General features: G+C 41.2%; 1 protein-coding gene across 2 annotated transcripts in view; it reads left to right on the top strand.

Annotated features, from left to right (window-relative positions):
- The window catches only part of MLIP (muscular LMNA interacting protein), a 74804-nt gene that overhangs the window by 6313 nt on the left and 47526 nt on the right, over positions 1–20965 (top strand). For both annotated transcript variants that reach the window (XM_063125052.1, XM_063125051.1), the window contains exon 2: positions 18183–18323. In XM_063125052.1, coding sequence (XP_062981122.1) covers positions 18183–18323 — 141 coding nt within the window. The remainder of the gene's footprint in view (positions 1–18182; positions 18324–20965) is intronic.

Raw genomic sequence — 20965 nt, 5'->3', positions numbered from 1 at the left:
CTGAACTAGAGAATAAGCTGTACTTATTCTAGTGGCACTTGCTTTTGAGTAAAAAATGCATAGGATTGCACTGTGTATGGCTCAGTTCATTTGAGGCCTCCCTTCCTTCTCTTCTCAGGTGAGGTTTGCTTTCTGTCAACATTGATATGTGCCTCTCCAGGGCAATTGTAAGACCCAGGGCATCTTTCCTTCCCTATGAAACAAGAACCTTACTATGAAACAAGAAACCATGAATTGGCAATATTTTAATCACTGCATCGTAATTAGGAACTGTGGTGGAACCTGAATTCCACCACAGCTCTGTGAGTTTTCTAAGATGGAAAACATACCAAGCAGTCACCGTGCTCCGCTATTTTGTTTCCCTCAAGCTTTGTCCCTCCCCAGTCTCTTGAGTCTCTCTTTTCAGGAGAGAGCCAGGGCTGGCTGCTCACAGTGTCCGGACTATTAGCAGCCATAACGCTCTGCTGAACTTCCCTCCAGAAAGAGCTCCTCACCTTTTCATCTGCCCTTTGATTCTAAAAGTACTCTCTGTTACTGCTGCAGCTGCTGTGTCGATATGTCAGTTGGCCCTACCTGGATATTTTGCCATCACATTTCCCAGCCAAGAGCAGGGAGAGTGATGACTGAAAGGAAGCCAAGATAAAAGGGCGATAGACTTGAAAGTACCACATCTTCAATCTGACATTTGCTACATACAGTACATGCAGTAAAAATATTTTCCGTCTTCTCTTTGCATTGCATTTCATGAACCTAAATCTGTCGGTGCTCTCTTGCCAGTATAATATCCACAGGGAGAAAATTGAAATAGACTCCCGTTAGAGATAAAGTTACTGTCTGGCACCTCGGTCTGAAACATTCACAATGGCATGGCTGCTGGACATCACCGCAACATGAGGGTAGCAACATGTTTTGTGCTGTTGGAGCAGTTGATATATGCTTCTCATTCTAACCACATTTGTTGATACATCAAATCTTTGCAGAATATCTGGCATGGAAATAATTCCATAAAAGTTACCTGTTAGTAATTTGTAGTACATGGATGGCATTACTTGCCACAGCTGACTAGGTGTGTGGTCTACAAACCTGCAGTATATTTTCTAATTCTGGAAAGCTGTTAATTAGAAACGTGTGATCCAAAGCCCCTTATTGAGTTAGATAGCTGTAATGCTTCCAAAATTCGCATCTAGGCACAGATTTGAATGCAGAGTGCTTCACAATCTTTATCTTATTCATCTCTACCACACCCCTATGCTATTAGTGATTCCTGTTCCCATTTTATGGAATGGGAACTAAAATCCCAACAAAGCACCAGTCACTTAAACCAGGGAGCCTCATGACTTGTATAGACTGCTTCACATGCAGTGCCTATAATACACTTGTAGGGAGATCTGTAAAGCATGTGATTGAGTGTTCTTAGCTTGATGATTTCTGTTCTCCCAAGAGCCACTGCAGCCAGTGGGGAAAGTCAACACAACACAATGGAAAATTCCATGGAGCCCTCCACACAACACGTAACACAACAGTTGTGCAGGAACTCTCCTCTGCACAGAGTGTATATTCAGTGTGGAGTGTTTTCCAAAAAAACTCCACCGTGGGGTGGAGTTTTCCTGGCAGACAACACATTTCTCAATGGTGGCATAAAAACCTCCACTGTGGAGTTCTAAAACCACCGTTGAGAAATGCGTTGTCTGAACTGAGCCAATGTCATCTACTGCGGTATTTTGGATAATAGGAAATAAAAAGCAGGAAATAACGCTAGAAAAGTGGTATACAGAATGCATAATGTGTCCAACAGTTATCAGTGAACTTCAATACCAATAAAGCACTAGTGTATATCTAGCCCCAGGAAATACTTCAAGGTCTTTGATGACCCTGTTCAGATGACATGCTAAGCCATAGTGGTTAAGCATTTTGAGCTAAACATTATGGTTTAGCATGTCATGTGAACCATCCTAACCATGACATACTCACTAACCATTTGCTACAAAAGGATTAGTGGCCTAACCATGGCCTAATCTACACCAAGCAGGATATTGCACTATTAAAGTGGTATGAAAGTGTTATATAAAAGGCACACAAATTGTATTCACCCCATCACACATTACATTACCTTTAGTTTGGCCCTGAGTTTTGCTAAAAGCATAATAACTATAGGGACTTGCTGAATGTCGGACCCATCAATTCACATAGTTTCAAGTAGCAACTGAACAAAAATCTTGCAAAAACTGTCAGCTGAACTACTGTTGGTAGTGTAGCAGCTGGTTTCTTTTCCATTTGGAAAGCTGTGCAATGATTTTGGATGCCATGCTATTAGGGCCCAACTTCATATTATGTTAATTGTGTTACTGGCATTTGTTTTGATGTTTAATAGGACCTTTAGCACACACCCCTCCCCAATCCAGATCAAGAACCAGAGGCAGCTGGAATAGGCTTTAACACTTTCCCCGAGGGTGGCCAGTTATGCCCAAAAGAAGGAAAGCATCAGCAGGGAAGAGGACACCAATTTGCATAACAATTTCATATGCAAATATAGGAATAACTATGATTTAAATAGAAATACAATATATCTCAGTGTAGTGAGGAAGAATGTGACTTGTATGTCTCCCTGCTCAATCTACTGTCTAGGTGCTAATTGTTGATGGGCGACTTCAAGGCCCATGTTCCCCCTTCTTACTGGGCTTAGATTGGACAGTCCTTCAAATAGAGGACTGTTGCCTGTAAATTAGGACACCTGGGCAGCCGAGTTTCCCTCTACATTCTGATTGTGATGAAATTTGCCTCTAGTGAAACCTCTATTTGTTCTGGGTATGAAGATGCTATTGGTACCCAAGGGAAAAAAGCAGTATTGGGGAGGGGACCTTTTCATGGAGCAATAATACAGGTGAGGAAGAGAGTTAACTCCCTGTGCCCCAGATCGGGAGTCTCCATAAAGAGCGGGAAAATGCACACTTCAACCCCAAAATGTGACAGCACATTGAACAGAATGTGTAGTTTAGCTCTTAGCTAAAGACTGTTAGCCTTGAATTTCATCCGGAAGGAAAATAGGGAGGTTTTTTTGTGTTGTTGGGTTTTGTTTTTCGCTACTTATCTAACAGACTTGCCACTTGCTCAGAAGAATTTATTGATGTGATTTAATACTTTCAGTAAAAAATAACCTCAAGGTGACCTACAAACTCAGCAATTCAAGTCAGCAAATGCAGATCAATAATACTCCACTTTAAACTTAATGAAATAGAACAATTACAGACAGAGAGGGCAATATCTAGGTAATAGCTAAATTCCACCTAAGGCTCAAAGACAGATAAATATATTTCAACAGAAAAAAATATTCTTCTGCCATTCTGCTGAAGGCTAAAGGATATGATTGCCAACAAAAAATTCAGGAAAATGCTCTCTCTCCCTCCCCCTCCCCCTCCCCCTCCCTCCCCCACACACGTATATAACACACACATACTATCTCTATGGGCAGAATCCACTCAAAAGTAGATTGATTTCAGTGGAGAAGATTTAAGCACATTCTCAACTTGGACTGGATCATACATACATTTTTTGAATTTCACTGTCCAATACATTTGGCCCAAATCCTTCAAAACACTATTTGTGGATTTTGGTAAAAACATAATTGTAATTCTGCTGTATGTGTATGATGTTATGGATAATCATTAAAATCTGATGCCCTTCCATGCTACCATGTGGGAGGAATTGACACATTCCGAGACTTCCTGTGTGGTCAAGTTCCCTGCCTCTCAACTCACAAGACACCCCAAAATGAAGCAGGCCGAAAGAACAGCCTGTTTCTAGTTTTCTCCAAGGCCACTTGAAACAGGACACTTCCTTTATGGAGACTTTCATGAGGAGCAGAACCTTATTCACAACTAACACATTAATCTTACCTTCCCAGATTATTACGAATATTCCATTTGTAGAATTATTGGTCTATTATTATTATATTTAATTAGCTCTACAATTCAATGTAATCATCATTAATTCAGATTGTCCAGAGACTCAAAAGTCAAGTAGCTCTACAGTTCAATGCAATCAGTTAGTGCATCAGTGCAGAGCAGTGCAATTAACTAAAGGGGGTGCCATATTTTTCTACTCCTCGTGACTACTGAAATTGCTTGATATTTTATTTATTTACTAGCTGTACCCTGCCACGCGTTGCTGTGGCTCAGTCTGGTTAAATTGAAAAGAAAGAAAAGACAAAGCGGATGTTTCTAATATGTTTAATTTCACAATGCTTGTGGATATACAATATTTTTAGTTGTTCCATTGTCTGTGTAGATATAGAGATTGTCTGGTTTGCCGACTCTAGAACATGCAACATATAATTGTCCATGTGAGAAGCAACCTGTGTCTAGATCTAAACCGCACAATTCTAAAGATTGGCCCTGAGCTTTGTTGATGGTGATTGCAAACGCCAATCGAATTGGGAATTACAATCTCTTAAATTGAAATGGCATATCTGTTGGAATCATAGGAATGCGAGGAATGAGGACATCTTCACTTTTGAAAGGTCCTGTCAAGATTGATCTCCGACTATAACAATTGCCACTTCGTCTATAGTTGGAGCATTGAATCTTCGCACATGTTCTCCGGCAGGTGTTTTGTCAGCATGAATAACAATCTTGTGTGTATCAGATGGCATCATGTCAATTGCTGTTTTGAACAAATGTACTAAATTGTTTTTTTCGTGAAGTAGCTGTTGCAGTTTTGAAACAATGGACCTTTTTATGCCGGTATAAATTCCGCAGCGTGCATTCAATTCATCATTGCCATCACCAATGAAATACATTTGTAGGAATTTATGTTGACTATCTTGAAACGGAAGGAAGGAGCCGGCTTTATGATAAATTTGTCCTTTGACTTTGAAAGTTGGCATAAATGGAGCTGTGATGATTTCTGTGCCGAACGACGTCATTTGGAAGCATGAGTTGTATTTCCTGATATTAGATAGGAATTGCTTTGATTCTGCGGTATATCCGGCAAGCAAAGTTTGTAATGGCTCTGGTGGTTCTCCAAGTTGAGGCAGTTTAATTTTTCCAGCAGCGCAACACATTCCTTTTGTTTCTCCATTAAATTTAAGAGCCTTGCAATAAGGACACACTTCAGTCATAGTGCCGATGAGAACATGCCGCCTCAAATTATAATCATCAGCTGGGTTGTACCGGAATGCAAGGCGATTGTAATCGTGTGATTGTTTACCACGAAGTCGTGTTTGACGCTGATGTGCTGTTTCTCGTTGACGTCTTTCAGCCACTCTCAGCCTGTCACGTTCATTCTATTGAGAACAAAACAGATCTGAAGCTGTAGAATGTGATTGCCGTGCTCTCAACCGTGCATCCTCAAGTCTGGCTGAACGTTGCTTGTCTGGTTCCTTGGCACATATTTGTGGCATTCTTTTTCTTTTTTTCTCGTTTGCTGATGTCCGTTCTTCCTCAGTCTGATTTGCAATTTCTCATCGCAGTGCTTCCGCTCTGTGAGTATGACGACTTAAGTGTGATCTTCTGCGAGGCATAATTTGGATGAAGTAAAGCAGATTGTTTGGTTTTTTTAAAAAGGATGTTTTTATGGTGAGGTTAGTGGAAACTCCTTGCAGTTACCTTTCTTCAGAACGTGTAACTGTCACAGGTGTGACATCTATATTCACTCAGCCAATTGCGAGAGAATATGCAAATAGGAGAGGAGGCAGAGGCAGTGGATTGGCCTACTGGTTGGCGATGTCACAATGATCAGCAGGACTGGTTTTGAGGAGACCTATTTTTGACAAACTTTTGACCCCATATAGAACATAGTTACATAACAACGCTCGCATATTCGAATGCAACGTTGTGTCAAAATTTCAAAGCAATCGGTGAAGAACTTTCGGAGATATAACGTCTGTTTCGAACAAACATTTACATTTTTATTTATATAGATTACATGCCACCTCCCCACCTCCCCCCTCCAGGAACTCAAGGCAGCTCACACGGTCCTTCTCTTCTAAATTCTATCTCCCCAACCTGGTGAAATACTTAGGCTGAGAGTCAGTGAGTGGCCAAAATCATTCAGTGAGCTTCATCGCCAGTTGGCCTAGAATCTAGGTCGCCCAAGTCCCAGTCTAGCATTCTAACCACTACGCAACACTGCCAGCACCAAAAAAAAAAAAAAAGACCTAGAAGATCATTATGTACACCTGGAAATATTTAAACCTTGACCGATATGTAATGGCTATAACTGCAATCCTATGCATACTTTTCTAAGAGTAAGACCCATTCAACACAGTGAGAATTTACTTATTTCTTGTCTTTTAATTTTTTTTTAGATTTCTACCCTGCCTTTAAAATGCATTTTTGCAGCACATAGTCAAACTATGGAACCCTCAATCCAAGATGTGGTGATGGCCACCAATTTAAATGGTTTAAAAAGAGAATTGGACAAATTGATAAAGCCATAAGTGGCTACTAGTCATGATCAGGGCTGGGCAAAGCTGGTAATAGGCCTGGGCCAGATGGGAAATGTAGGCCCCATTTCAAACTGCTCATTAAGGTTTTTTTTAATCAGTTCTAAATACATATGAACTAGAACGATTTATTTTTAAAAAAGGTAATGGCAAGCGCTTTTATTCGAGATGTATATAAGACATCACTTCTTCACATTCAGAAATGCTTTACGTGCTTTTCTTTGGGCAAATTCATCAACAACAACAGAAAAATCAAGCAACTTTGCCTTGTCAATGTTAGCACTGCTCACTCACAGGAGATCTACTTTGTAACAAAACTTTACCAAAGGGTCCCCCTTTGCCTCTACCAGGGGAACTCGGAGTAGGCCCCCTCAAAATCATAGGCCCATGCCAACTGGCCCCACTGGGCCCCCCTCGCCCTGGTCATGATACTATCTGGTGCCTACCAGTTGCTGGGGACCAAAAACAGGAGACGGCTTCCCATAGGCATCTGGGAACCGGAAGTTGGACTAGACAGGCCTTTGGCTGGCTTCAGCAGGACTCTTTGTTTGTTCTTAGCATCAGGCTGGCTTACAAAAGGTCTCTTCATGGTCCCAGAAAGATATTAGAACAGTTGCCAGTAGGGGTGTGTGCTCCACTCTGAAAATTGGGAAGTTTGATGGACCTCTGATGGACCTCCAAACTTGTGGTGCAGTTAGGGGGTGGTTCAAAAAATGACAGAAACCCACAGTGCAGTTAGAAGATCATTTGGAGCCCCAATGAGATCTGTATCCAAAGGTTTTTTAGGCGATGTGAGGGCTCGTTTCATGTTGATGATGGACAACTAACTGAACACTTCCATATTAGGAAGACGCTGAGGGGTGAGGGAGGGGTAGTTTTGAGAATGACATCTGTGGCTAACCAACAACAGAAAAATCAACAGGTGAAAAAACAGGTGTCCTGTTTCAAGTTGCCTTGGAGTCTCCTTCCTGTCCCCCCTCCAATCACATTACTTAGGGGGAGGGATTGCAAATGAAACAGAAAGAGCCCATAGCACTGCTCTTTCACAATGCGACTGAGGTTGACTGAATAGCACGGAAATGGGACAGTTCCATCAACTTTCCCTAGAATTTTCTTATCTGGGGCATTTTGAAGCCCCTTCTGCCCATGCCTCACTGGTCCAGTGTGGCCTACCTATGGGTGGGGTGTTTGGGTGGGAACCTTGCCCACAGCACTGCCACTGCTGCTGCCAGCCTGAGACTAACTGCTGTCTTGAAGGGGGTGCAGCCTTTTATGATCTAGCATAGCTAGGATCCTCCATCACCAAAGAAAAATGATCGCAGGCACTAGACTTGCATTTTGCAGGAAAAGGTGCGGGTGGAACCTCAAGACCACCCACATGCAACTTCTTCTGCACTTCAGAAGGCCCAGCAGCAGCAGAGAAAGGGGGGCACCTAATTTTGGGTGGGGAACTAGAAGAAACACCTGTCCCTCTCCCAACATGGCCAGAGCCAGCTTGCTCTGCTGGGTTTTCTTTTCTCTGTGTTTCTGTCTGCTTTTATTTGCTTCTTGTAGTACGCCTCACACTCTCCTTTGTGTGTTATTGTGTGTGTGTTATTGTGTGTGTTATTGTGTGTGTGTGTTCTTCTTCCACTCATGGAGACAGGGTACTTTGATTTTTGTAGTAGGTTTCTAGTTTCTGAAATTTCTGCAAGCTCTCTTGAGAGACGATGAAGTGCATCTGAAGTGTGTGTGTGTATGATGGGTTGGGGAATGGTTGGAGGGTGTTTTTTTTTTAAAAAAAAAAATCCTAACAATGAAGGATGAAGGGATCTGCATCCAACTTGGCAACTACCAGAGTGCCAAGTTTCATCTCTTTATCTTTAAAAATGATGGAGATGTTAGCATTTTTGTTAATTAATTCCCATTGACCAAAGTGGTTCTTTGAAAATGGACTGATTTTACCTGATGGTGCAGGGAGACAGAGCCGCCCCAAAAATCAGGATGGGGAATTGCCTTATCGGCGCTGCACCCCGAATTTCAGGGAGGAACAGACCTGCTCTGTACACCCCTAGTTGCCAGGTAAATTTCAGAGTAAATGTGCATAGGATTAGGTCTGCATGTTTGTGCGGGCTAATAAAAAGAAAAGAAAAGAAGAGTCACTCTATTAATCAAATACACTCAAGAACCTGATACTATAGAGCAGTCCAGTCAACATTAAACACTTGATTTGAATGAGGAGAATTAAGAAAAACACTGCAACATTTGACTTGATTCTGCCCTCTCTCTTTGCATTTAGTAAGAGCTGATTTTGTGACATCTGAATGTGCTGTTGGATTGGCTCCCAACTCAGTTATATAAGCAGGCAAGACGTAAAGCTAGTGGAATGCACTGAACTCCATCCTATTTATTATCTTACTAGTTTAAATCTAATTAATCGTTAATCTAATAGTTAAGGGAGGCAGACATCCTTCTACATTATGCAGAGGTTTGGTCTGTTTTTGCTTCCCTTCGGAGTAGGGTTGAATGTCTGCTGAAATGGACATAGTGGAAAAACCGATCATTGCATTGATGTTACTGACTCTTGTCATCAATATGACTCATCAACAGTATAGTATGTTCACCTTCCACCGTAGGGTGTGGGACTCTAAGAATAGTTTCAGAACTTGACTCCAGTAACAACAACTATTGCATGACTCGCTCTAGTTGGCTGAACTGCCACAGCTGCAGTACTAAGGATGTCAGTGCTCATAGGAGGAAAAGGAAAAAAAAGAAGAAGAATATCTCAACTTAATCGTGGAGAAAATTAGTGGAGAATACCTGCCATTAATCTCAGTTTAAGTTCCTCCGAAGCAAGAAAATTCAAAGCAGGACAATTTCTGCCCTCATTGAGCAGCATGATAATGTTTATGCTGTGCCAGTGGATATAGTCATTAAAGTGGATAAAAGTGATTATTAGCCCTTCCCAGGGAACCCTGATAAGTTAGTTCTGCAAAGAGGCTAGATATGTATTCCTCCCTATAACTCCCATCGAGGCATAGCCAAAACATCTGGAAGGACACAAGTTGCCATCCCCTGATCTAACATAATTCTTGGCATCCTTCCCAAATGACAGTTCCCAGTACTCTGTGGGGCATTCATGCCATCTGAAGTGGCATAAAGCAACATAGCCTGGTAGTGCTAATGAAAGTTTCAGGGTGGTGTGGGGGTGGGAAAGCTGGGTGTCCTTTTCTCCTCTGCATCAAATGCTACTTTGTCAGTCGCCTTGTCTAAGGCACTCTAGAAGCTCTGCTAGCAACCCCCACCCTCCAACCAACCTATTAAACTCAATGAACAGTGCAATCCTATGCATGACTATTCAAAAGTAAGTCCAGTTGCATTCAATGGGGTTTACTCAGAGGTTAGTGTGTACATATAGGATTGCAGCTTAAATAGATGTTAGAGAATCAGCACATGAAATGTACTCAAAAATGTACTCAAAGGGAATGGGATGTGTTCTTGAACATTGGTTATCCCAGAAGCACAAATCATGCTGGATTGACCCGCAGCATGAATGTGAAGGGTTACAAAGCCAAGCCTGCCTCCATTTTGAGGTTTTAATACTTTTCTTCTTAGATTACTCTCTTCTATTTTAATAAATACCACCTCATAGCATTACAGATTTATTGGGCCCTATTTACCACTGACATAGTTAGTAGGCATGATTTTAGAAAATGACCAGAGGAGGGTAGAAATAGGACACAAGTTCCAGCAAATCAACAGTACCAGAGAAGATTTTTTTAATTAGAATTAGGCTGCAATCCGATATCCACTTACCCGAAATTAACCCCCATTTTGAATTCAACAGGACATACCTGTGAGCAGAAATGGAAAGGATAGGACACAGTTAGTTGGCTATTTTAAGCTGAGGAAACAAGAAAGGAAATATTTTATTTTAAGCATCTCAGTGTTAATGTTTGCAAACTTTCAAAAAACAAAACAAAACTCTGAGTTGATTTCACAAACCAACTTGCCAACAGTTGTATAAATGGAGTAAAGAAAATTCATAAAGAAGAGGGAAAGGAGAGTTGTGTTACAAGAGAGGTGTCCGATGTCAATCATGTCATTGAGTGGTGTCTGATGTCAATGATGTCAAAACAATCAGCAAATCACTAAAAACATTAAAACAGGAGCACCCTAGAAAGAATGCTGAATGGGAAAGTCTGTGCACACAAGAAATTCAAGTGCATGCCTGGAGTTCTGGTGAGGAATGAAAACCTTTAAGCAAGAGTAAGCTGGAAATGGAGGTAGTGGTCCATCACTCTGAGTAATACATATAACTAAATTCTGGTTATGGAAATTTTGTACATGTTCTGAGATACCATAATAACATTTCCTTTGAGATTAGTTTGGATAATAACAATTTTGTCCAATTCTACTCTGCAGTTGGTGTTTAAGGTTATGACTCTTCCTAATATACTTGCAGCTTCGGGACAAACACATACTTCTTAGCTGTGTGACATTTTTGGCTGGAAATGTTTTTGGTTTCCCACTGAGGCAATTGTCAATTATTGGTGTAACATATTGATATATACCGAAGGGACTTAATTACTTTGGTCTTCTCTGAGCAAAGAATGACAGATATAGCTTACTGGTGTTCCTTGTTAAATGTGTCAGATGATTGATCAAAACTTTGGAAAATATATTTTTTAAAAAACCCACCTTACCAGCAACAGCGATTGCCTTGGAGACTTCAGTGATAGCTCTTCATCAATTTTTCTCTGTTTCAGAGGCTCAATCTGGTTTGAAGTAGCTATCTTGCTGTTAGCAAAGTTACTCAAAGTAAAGTTCCTCTCCACACTTTCAAGGGCCTGCGTAGGAACTGTCTCCCCATGGTGCTACCTCACACAGCTGCAGTGTGTGTGTGTGTGTTACAGAAAGAGCAAACAAAGTGTGTATTTCTTAGCAACCCTCCAGGAAGAAGAGTGCTGATTGGATAGGAAAGACCCATGTGATCTTCTCTTCCCACATGGGTGTTTAATACTCACACATAGGCAATGTAGGAGGAGCACTGCTGGGAAGAAGCTTCCAGGAGGCTGGGTGAGTATATGAAGACAATCAATCAAATCTCAAAGCAGTGGATTCTCAGCATAGAAACCCACTTCCTCTCAATCAGTGATGGTGAACCTTTTTCAGCCAGAGAACTGAATTTGGGGAAACTCTCAGGGGCTGCATTCCTGTTTTGGGCAGGGTGAACTGCAAAATCATTGGCTGAATTCGGATGACACACTGATCAATGGTTGTTTCCTATTCTGTTCCTATTACCCCCCACCCCACCCCCATCCCCATCCCCCAGTTGATTAGCGTGTCGTCTGAACTCAGCCATTGAGTCCAAAATAGTAGCATATTAAAACTCTTACTGACAGTAACTTTGGCAGGATCTACACTACTGCTTTAGGAGAGGCATTTCAACTTTTTGGAATGGAAAACCTGGCAAAAGCTGTAAAAATCACCAAATAATTGATGGTCAGGAGACAGGGTGTGTGAGCCATCTGGAGAACCTAGGAGGGCAGGAGTTGGTTCATGGGCCAGATGTTCCTCACTCCTGCTCTAAATGGACCATTCCTGCCTTCTAATCAACTCCTAATTCCCCAAATTGGGGAATTGTCCAAACTGGACTAATACTCTTAGGCCAGCTGACTGCGGGGCACAACTATTATCCTGAGATTCCTACAAGGTTAAGAACAGACCAAGCCCAAGAGAAAACAAAGCTTGACAACAGGGACATGTTTTCCATAGAAGTCACTACCGCCTGTTCAGCGGACCTATTTAAAAGCCAAAGCGCATTGTGCACTTCCTGTGAATATGCAACCAAGATTGGCATCCTGGTGGTGTCTTCTGCATCCTCACCTTTAACAGTAAGAATGTTTTACTGTGTGGACATCTGTCATCATCTAGAAAGCCTGCAAACGTTGGTCAAGGGCTGCCAGGAGCATCTGATGGAGGCTCTCCATGTGATGGGTGTCATTGGCATGTATGCAGCACCGGGTGAAATTCCCTCTTCATCCCAACAGTTAAAGCTGCAGGAGCCCTGCCCTCTTTTGGATCTGGTCACTCTCGCTATATTCTAGCTGTATTAGAGTGCACAGCTTGCTAATTTTCAGTCTAGTCTGAAAATTTATACTGAACAGTATCAAGTGAAGCCAGGATTTTTTCCCCAGGAATAAAGGAATGCCTTGTACTTTGTAATGTATGCAGTATATTTAATACTGAGAAAATAAATATTTTTAGTATAATGCTTTAAGTAGTTTAGTCTAAAGCTCCTGCCCAATGGAAATAATTCGTTGATATCTCTTGACATTAGGAAGCAGCCATTACACTATTATAATGTCACATTTTAGTAACTTGGGAGTTGAACAAATCAAGCCTTTATGCCTCAAATTCTTCTTTTGCCCACACAAACTGCCTACTCTCTGACTATCCCATTAAAGGACTCTCTAGAGTGAGTACTTAAGTGGCTGGAATGTATTCTTTCCCTGGGACTCATGCACAAATCCACTTTATGTATTTAATGTTTTTGGTCCCCCCCTGCCCCAAACACCCGTCTTCCAGCCAGCAGCCCACACAACATGGAGAACGGAGTGGGATATGAGATGCAAAAGAAAGTTCTACACTAAATTTCCTTTACAGAGAACAGGTATGGTGCCTTTCTAAAAATATATAGTAGCATTTTATAATTTTTGAAGATGTTCTAGGTTTACCATAGGTTGCTATTCAACATTAATCTTAAAAAAAACACCATTGCATTGTTACCCCCAGTATAAACATAGTGGCTTGTTTCCAACATTAGTCCGACTTAGAGTAGACCCATTGAAATGAATTGGACTTAAGTCAATCTAACTTTGGATACAGCCCTTCATGTTAAGATGGAATTCCTTAAACATATTATAGTATATAAGCAGTAAGCCCCATTGGACATGCCTCCAGAGAGACATGCTTAAGCTTAGACTTTAAATGTTCTTTTAATTTAGTGAAATAGAATAGGTGTTTTTGAATGAAGGTTATGTATTTTGGACACCATCTGTTCCACTTTTGCAGGTGGAAGTATGTTTCCCATGTAAACAAAGAGTTCATCTGGATTGTGGCTTCCTTTGTTCCTTGTCTAGCATTGTAGCACACAATAAACCATTGACATTTTCCAGGGGAAGAGAAGTATTTTTAAAAAAATTCTCCCAGACTGCCTCCAGGGTGAATATGGGGAACCAGCTATGTGGAACATGTTCCCTTATATGTGTGGCATATAGAGCAGGGTGGAATACTGTGTATATTGCATATGTCTAAGTTTGTATGTCTGGTAAGTATAGAATGTTAGAACTGAGTGGGCGTGGTTTATGATGTAATAGGTATGGGGGAAAGGAGTATATTTATTTATTTATATATTTATATATTTGTTACATTTATATACCGCCGCATAGCCGAAGCTCTCTGGGCGGTTTACAAAAGTTAAAAACAGTAAACACTTAAAAAGTATATAAAATTTAAAACCATAAAAACAACAATATAAAAGCATAAGGACAGTGTTGGGAGTTTGTGAGGTATGTGAGTTTGAGTGTGTGTGAGGAGAGTTGTTTAGTTGTAGAGTAAGAAGAGTTTGGATTCTAGGGACTTAGGATTGGTGTAAAGCGAGTGAGGTGGTTGGTGTGTGGAGAGTTTAGATCAGGCAGGATTGAGCATATGATATTTTAATTTAAAGCTTTTAAACAACAATAAACTTATTTTAATTTTGTTAGCTACGAAATACCATGTGTCAGCTTGGCATTATTTACCTCCCTTACAGTTAATAAACACCCACACCAGAGTATTCCCAGAGTACATTTTGAGAGAACTTATATTAAACCTGTCTCCCTCATAGCTAGGAGAAAGGTTTTATTTATTGCTCCCTCAGGTTTTCAAGTGGTAGTGCTTGGCCTGAGAAGGGTGTATGTGACAGGCCTAGTGAAAGTGCTGGTGATGTCGCAAATACCTCTGAACTATGCCAATTAGATATGCTGTTTTAATGCTTTGGGTAACCCAAAATGAGAGCCATAAATTGTAACATAAATTGTAACATTGTTGACAGTTTTGTGAAATTCTGGATACCACAGGTCTGTCAGCGAGTCAGATGCATACGTTATTTGGAGCTGAACTACATTTTCAATAACGGTTTCATGTATAGTCCTCCCATGAAAGTACCACTTGAGAATGCAGGTTGAGTGTTCCCATATTAGAATGCTTGCCTATATAACCAGACTCCTTTCTATTCATAGGCAACTAGGACCTAATGGAAAAGGTTTCTAGACTAGTTTTCTACCCGCCAAGCTAGTTTTCCATATAAACAGATTTTTTAAAATTATTATTATTATTATTATTATTATTATTATTTAACATGGGTGAGCACAATTGAATAAGCTGAACAGAGGGTTTTTTAATCTATTTTTTGAAAAAAAAATTGTACAGTGTGAAGATACTGTAGGAATAGGCATTCTGTCTGAGATGAAGGAACCTGGATTAAAAGATCACCAAAACTGTTTAACATTAAGAAACTGAGGTGGAATTCTAATGTAACACTGTTGAACAATAGAAATGTAATATGCATGGTTTCGGCTTTGGAAGAGATCTTGTGAGCCGTCAGTCTATGAAATTATTAAGCAGTGTGTGCAATGTTTCCTCAGTGGGCTCACAAACAGGATCCTAGATTACCATGTATAGATAACACCCCCTCCCAAATATCTCTTTGTAATGGCACTCACTAAATCCCTTTTAAAAAGACATTCAAAAGGCTCCAAACATTTGGACATCATTAGCTGTAAGCAGATAAAATGCTCATACATAATTTGCCTTCTTCAAGAATGCAAGATCCATTTTATACAGATTCTATGTTACAGACTGTGCTATAGAGAATGGCTTCTGCTACTGACCCTATTCAGACGACAGGCTAAGCCACAGTGGTTAAGCATTTTGAGCTAAACATTATTCTTAGTGTGTGTCGTGTGCACCATGACTTAGCGTATCGTGTGAACAATTCCTATCCATGGTGGCTACATAACCACGATTTAAACATGGCCACTAACCATTTGCTGCAAAAGCGTTAACGGTCTAACCATAGCTTAGCGTGTTGTCTGAATAGGCCCACTGTTTCATGGTATCCTTTAAAATAATGTTGGGTTTGTTGCAAAAAAAAAAAAATGACACTATGTTTAAAGGGGAAGGAACATGACCAAGTTGCACTTACAGTGTGTGTCCTCCAAGTGACTGACAGCTGTGTCAGCCATTTGTGTTGTGCATTATAATGTGTCATATCTAACATTATTGTGCATTGTAATGTGTCATATCTAACATTATTAGGCCTCCTGGCCTCATTTTGTAATAACATTCGCTCCCCCATACACTGCCATTCTGTCTATACCCAGTTGGAAGTATGCATTTGACAAAGTGGGCTTGTGCATCAATAGGTGTAAGACTTTAAAGTACCACAGGACTCTATAGTTTTGACTGCTGTGGAATTCTCCGGGAGAAGGGCAGAAACATTTCAATATTTTCAAGTCTATTATAGATTGTTGTCTTTGTGTTTTGCCCTTCATTAATTTTTTATTTTTTTTACCAACTGGTGTGGAGGCAAAACATTTTCAATTGCTTTCTATGCATGTACAAGCAAACAGAGGAGTTATATAGCATTTGCAGGGCATGTCTCTACTTAACTAGGAGTTAGCAAGTTTTAGTGCGGCACATCTGTGAAGTTTGTGGTGGTTAATCTGTTATCACCAATTCTTTTCTGGAACATTTACAGAATCAATTTGAATACAAATTTAAATTTCAGAGTTTGGTAATTGAGTTTTCCTCTGCTAAATTGCAATGCATACCAATTTTGAATTGCCTCTGATTATGTCGCCTCAGCTGTGAAACTGCCATCCTTTAAGAGATAATGAAAGCATCTAATTGAAATCTTTATTTGAAGGGGAAAATATATCGGCTAATGATTTTCTATTATGTCAGGGGCTAAACTGAGGAATTTTAGTGTGTGAGTAATATATCTGTTGCAAATTGGCGCTGCAAACTTCAAAGGCAGGGAATGCTAAAGCACCAGCATGGGAGTTCTTGTGCCTGAGATTTTTTACCCAGCCTGTGATCTTGTTTAGGCTTTGGCCATGTTCCCTGAGTTACCAATGGGTGGCTGGGTTTGGACTAGCTCTGTTGGGATGATTTGTTAAGGCTTTCAAGAATTTCCCATTGTGATTGCCTGATGGAACAGACCAGGAACCTTTCCTCTCCCCTGGTTGGGTTTGGAACCCGTTTTTGGAACCGTTGAGATGGCAACTGGGAAACCAGGTTGTTATTGTGATGAGTAGCATTTTGACTGTACGTTATCTTAGAGCCTAAAGCTTTTTGACCATCGATCAGCTTTAAGTATTTCTGAAGTGTATAACCATTAAGCTTTTCACCACGAGGTTTCCCTCAATAAAAGAAGCCTCACTGGATGCCCCATGTCAGTTTGACAGCACGTGTGAATGGGAAACAGGACAATAGCCTTGTCTTGTCAATGTCCTTGTACGTTTTCGCTGTCAAAAGGAATTCAGTGCAGTATGAAGTTTGCAAGGAAATTGACAAGACAAGAATCCATAGAAGCTAATTTGAACACCATTAACAGTGACAAGTTGGGGAAAGGGGACAAGATTGCCCAGTTAGCAAGGTGATCCCCAGGGTTTTAAGTGTTGAATTGACACTTTGGGGTACCCTGCTTCCATTCTTCACTTCCCCTGAGTCTCCAGCAAGTCCTTATAAGAGAGATCGAGGGTCTACCCCCTTTTTGTGGCTCCCATCAGAAGCAGTTCTTACAACTACTTTTTGCAGCTCACAGTGAAAAAGCAGGTACTTTGGGGAATCTAGGGCACTTCCAGATGAGTTTTTTATTGTGCAATCTCTATTCTTTGTTCAGAGTTTTATGGTGGTCCAGATGATGTCATCTTCCATTTATAACCCTCCAGTGTTTTCCCACCACTTCTTCTAACTTTTTTTTTCCTGTTAAGGAAGTAAAGACACAATGTCTTTTGATTGGTAGCACTAGGAGCTCACCATCTGGAAGCATCCCTCATCCTGAGACTCAGCATTCCCACAACATAAGCACAAACCATTGGAATTATATTATATTCTTAGATCTTATAGTCTTAGTGTACAATTTGTTTATAGCCTCTAGCCCAACTTTTGCCAGCCTGGTTTCCTCTAGATGTGTTGGACTACGACTCCCAGACTGTCTTGGGGGGATTCTGGGAGTTGTAGCCCAACACATTCAAAAGGACACCATGTTGGGGAAAGCTGCTCTAGCCTTATTATTATTGATTTGAATTTATTACATTCAAATTAACATACATTTTTTTATAAATGGAGAGAATTGGTTATTCCTTTTCCTTTGCCAATGTGCCACAGATGTGATGGCTAACAGAGGTGGACAAGTGGGCCCATGGGTGCGTTTCTGGACTAGTGGCTTCTGTGGACTTATTTGCAAGGTTATTTTTCCCTTGGGTGTAATGAGACAGCATGTACAAATTCAATCAGGGTTGGTTGGAAAAACAAAATAAAAACATTGGAAAATATGAACAGCAAAATGCTCATGAGAGATGAATGCACTGGAGAAAATGTTCTCCTGCAGTAGTCCAGTGAAATAACTGCAAGGTGGTTTGGTGCAGATGGGACAACGCAGCACTAATTTTCTATTCTTTGTTAAATATACTCATTGTATATATTACAGGTTCCTTCTGAATCTGGATTCCTGAGGTTCACATTTGTTCCTTCGTTTGGAAGACTGCCGACACAGTTCCACTTTGCTGATGCCACAAAATTCCTTGCGGGAGTTGCAGAGGGGCCTGTGGATAGGAGCTCTAGAAACAGAGTAGGACTCTTGCTTATTCCTATTTTAATACTTGTTTATAAGATATTAGGGTGGGAGAAAATCTTCCAAATTGTCTCAAAATATATATCCCATTCTCTTTTCTATGGTTGTTTCATTGTTAAATTTAGGCACAGTTTGGGAATATAAGGTTAAATACCCAGCCCTTAGGTCTTCTAATGTGCAGCAGAGGATTCTGAGGAGAAGGCACAGGCTACTTCTCATGAGTTGGACAGCCAGTGCCTTTTTCAGGTCCCTCCTGCATCCCCGGCAGGATCTTCTACTCTCCAGCCCCGCAGAAGTCTCAGGCTACAAAATCAGTTGAGGGTTCTTTAATAATCCAGTCAGCTCTTCCAGCAGGGGCAGACCTGACCACACTACAGGTCTTGTCAGCCTGCAAAGGCTTCAGTTGGTTTTAGCTTCCTGCTGTGACAACATCCTCCTATGGTTCTAGTAGGAGAGAGTTCCAACCAGCAGGACCCACTTGGAGTTATTCAAGGTCCTATTTTTTTCCTGCCTTGCTTGGACTTGGTCTTGCCACTGGCTTCCAGTTCCGTGTGAGTGTCAAGGAACCACAGAATGGGAGAGTGTCACACTTCCTTGGTCTCCAGAGAGTATATGCCCTTGTAGAAGTGAGATTATGAGAACAGACAGATTGGAGGTTCCCCAGCAAGCAAAGGGTTGCTTTGGATAGACTGCCCAAGCCAAAACAAGTCACCTAAGCCCCATACGATGTTCTAACCATATAGAACACGCACACGTGGCAGCAGGTTCTGGCCCAAGCTCTTTGTGTTGGTTACAACATCTGGAATGAACCTATGCATGTACACTTGTATACTTGTATGCATGTAGATTCACTTCTGATTTTCAAACAAATATACATATTTACATAAGATGGGTAAAGGATCTACCACCATGATCTACCCTACAAAAGTACATTTGTTTACTATGGTCTGTAAGGTGCTCAAATGGACCTCTCCAATTCAAGAACCAGGCATAGGTTCTAGAGACATCAGTTCTAACTGTCAAAAAGAAAAGAAAAGAACAATCTGGATTGATACCACAGCAAGGTGCCAAGGTTAAAGCCCCTCCCCCAGCCACATTCTATGGTCCCAATCTGGATCCAGTCTCTCGTACTTACTTTAGGGTAAAAAGAGGGTGGGGAAAGTTAAATACATCACTATATCTTTAAAGTAATGTATAATTTGGCCCAGTCATGCAACTGGAAGAAAAGGACCCGGGAAACAGTATGCAGAATGAGCTTGTTGTACCCACAAAGGTGGTTGGCAAAAATGGGAAGTTAAATAAGGACAAAGGTGAATGGCAGCCAATCACATCTGTAGCATGTTTGTAGCATGTAGGAGACACAGGAATGGGATTAAGAGTAGGCATGGTTGGGCACCTGCCAGGGGCCCACTGACAAGGACCCCCTGGAACTCTTCACCATGGCAACCTGCTTGTGCACTCTCTGGCCAAGACAACAATGGCGGTGAGAAAGAGGAGCAGTAGATGCTACTGCCTACCTGCTCACTGGTTCTCTGCCTGGGAAGCAAGCAAGGGGTAGCCATTATGAGAAAAGGACCAGGAGCAGACTATCGCAGTAAGAAGGTAGATTCACTGAGGAGGAGGCCCATTGAGGGTCTCTTGCCCAACGGCCCTCAGAAATCTGGAGCCAGCACTGGAGACACTACAGATCTAGGGTGACCATATGAAAAGGAGGACAGGGCTCCTATATCTTTAACAGTTGCATTGGAAAGGGAATTTCAGCAGGTGTCATTTGTATAGATGGAGAACCTGGGGAAATTCCCTCTTCATCACAACAGTTAAAGGTGCAGGAGCTATACTAGAGTGACCAGATACTAAAGAGGGCAGGGCACCTGCACCTTTAACTGTTGTGATGAAGAGGAAATTTCATCAGGCTCCCCATATATACAAATGACACCTGCTGAAATTCCCTTTTCAATACACTGTTAAAGATACAGGAGCCCTGTCCTCCTTTTCATATGGTCACCCTATACAGATCTAATATGTAAAATAGCCCATGTACCTGAAATATTCTGCAAGTATGCAGTGCTGGATTAATGTCTTTCCAGTGACCGCTACTGTTCTGCTGTTCAAAGAGGTGACCATTACAAGTATTGACTCCTTTGGTTTGACAAAGTAGTTGTGTTCTCACAAGAAATTAATAATGGGGATTCTTCCACAAGTGCCACATGTAGCATTAAGGCTGGAGGATCAGCCGGTTTCCTTGGGGGAATCTAATCTTCTGAGAACTGAGAAGGAGCGCATGCCCTTTAAAATACAGCAGTGCTCTTTCTGGCAATTGAAGAGTTAAAGACCTGAATCCGAACGAGTCCCTATAACAGAACAATTCTGCTTTGTACTAAAATGCTTACATTTACAAGTACAGTCAAGCTCCCCAACTGAAAATCCTTTTGTTTGGGCTGCTCAGAGACTGTTCTGGTTTAAAGCTATTTTGTTATTTCATTTGTATGGTGTGTGAGTGTGGTGGTGGGGGTGGGGGGTGAGAGTTGCCCCACATTTGTCCTTCTGATTACCGTGGGATCCATTGTTTTGTTTTCGTGTATCCCACAGCCAGAATCCCATCCCCATCACCCCTGGTTTAGAAAGGCCTTACTCGCCAT

This window comes from Elgaria multicarinata, chromosome 4, assembly GCF_023053635.1.
Source record: "Elgaria multicarinata webbii isolate HBS135686 ecotype San Diego chromosome 4, rElgMul1.1.pri, whole genome shotgun sequence".
In the NCBI taxonomy this organism is placed as follows: Eukaryota; Metazoa; Chordata; class Lepidosauria; order Squamata; family Anguidae; genus Elgaria; species Elgaria multicarinata.
Note: the sequence above shows the minus strand (reverse complement) of the source record. Positions and strands in the feature narration are given on the sequence as shown.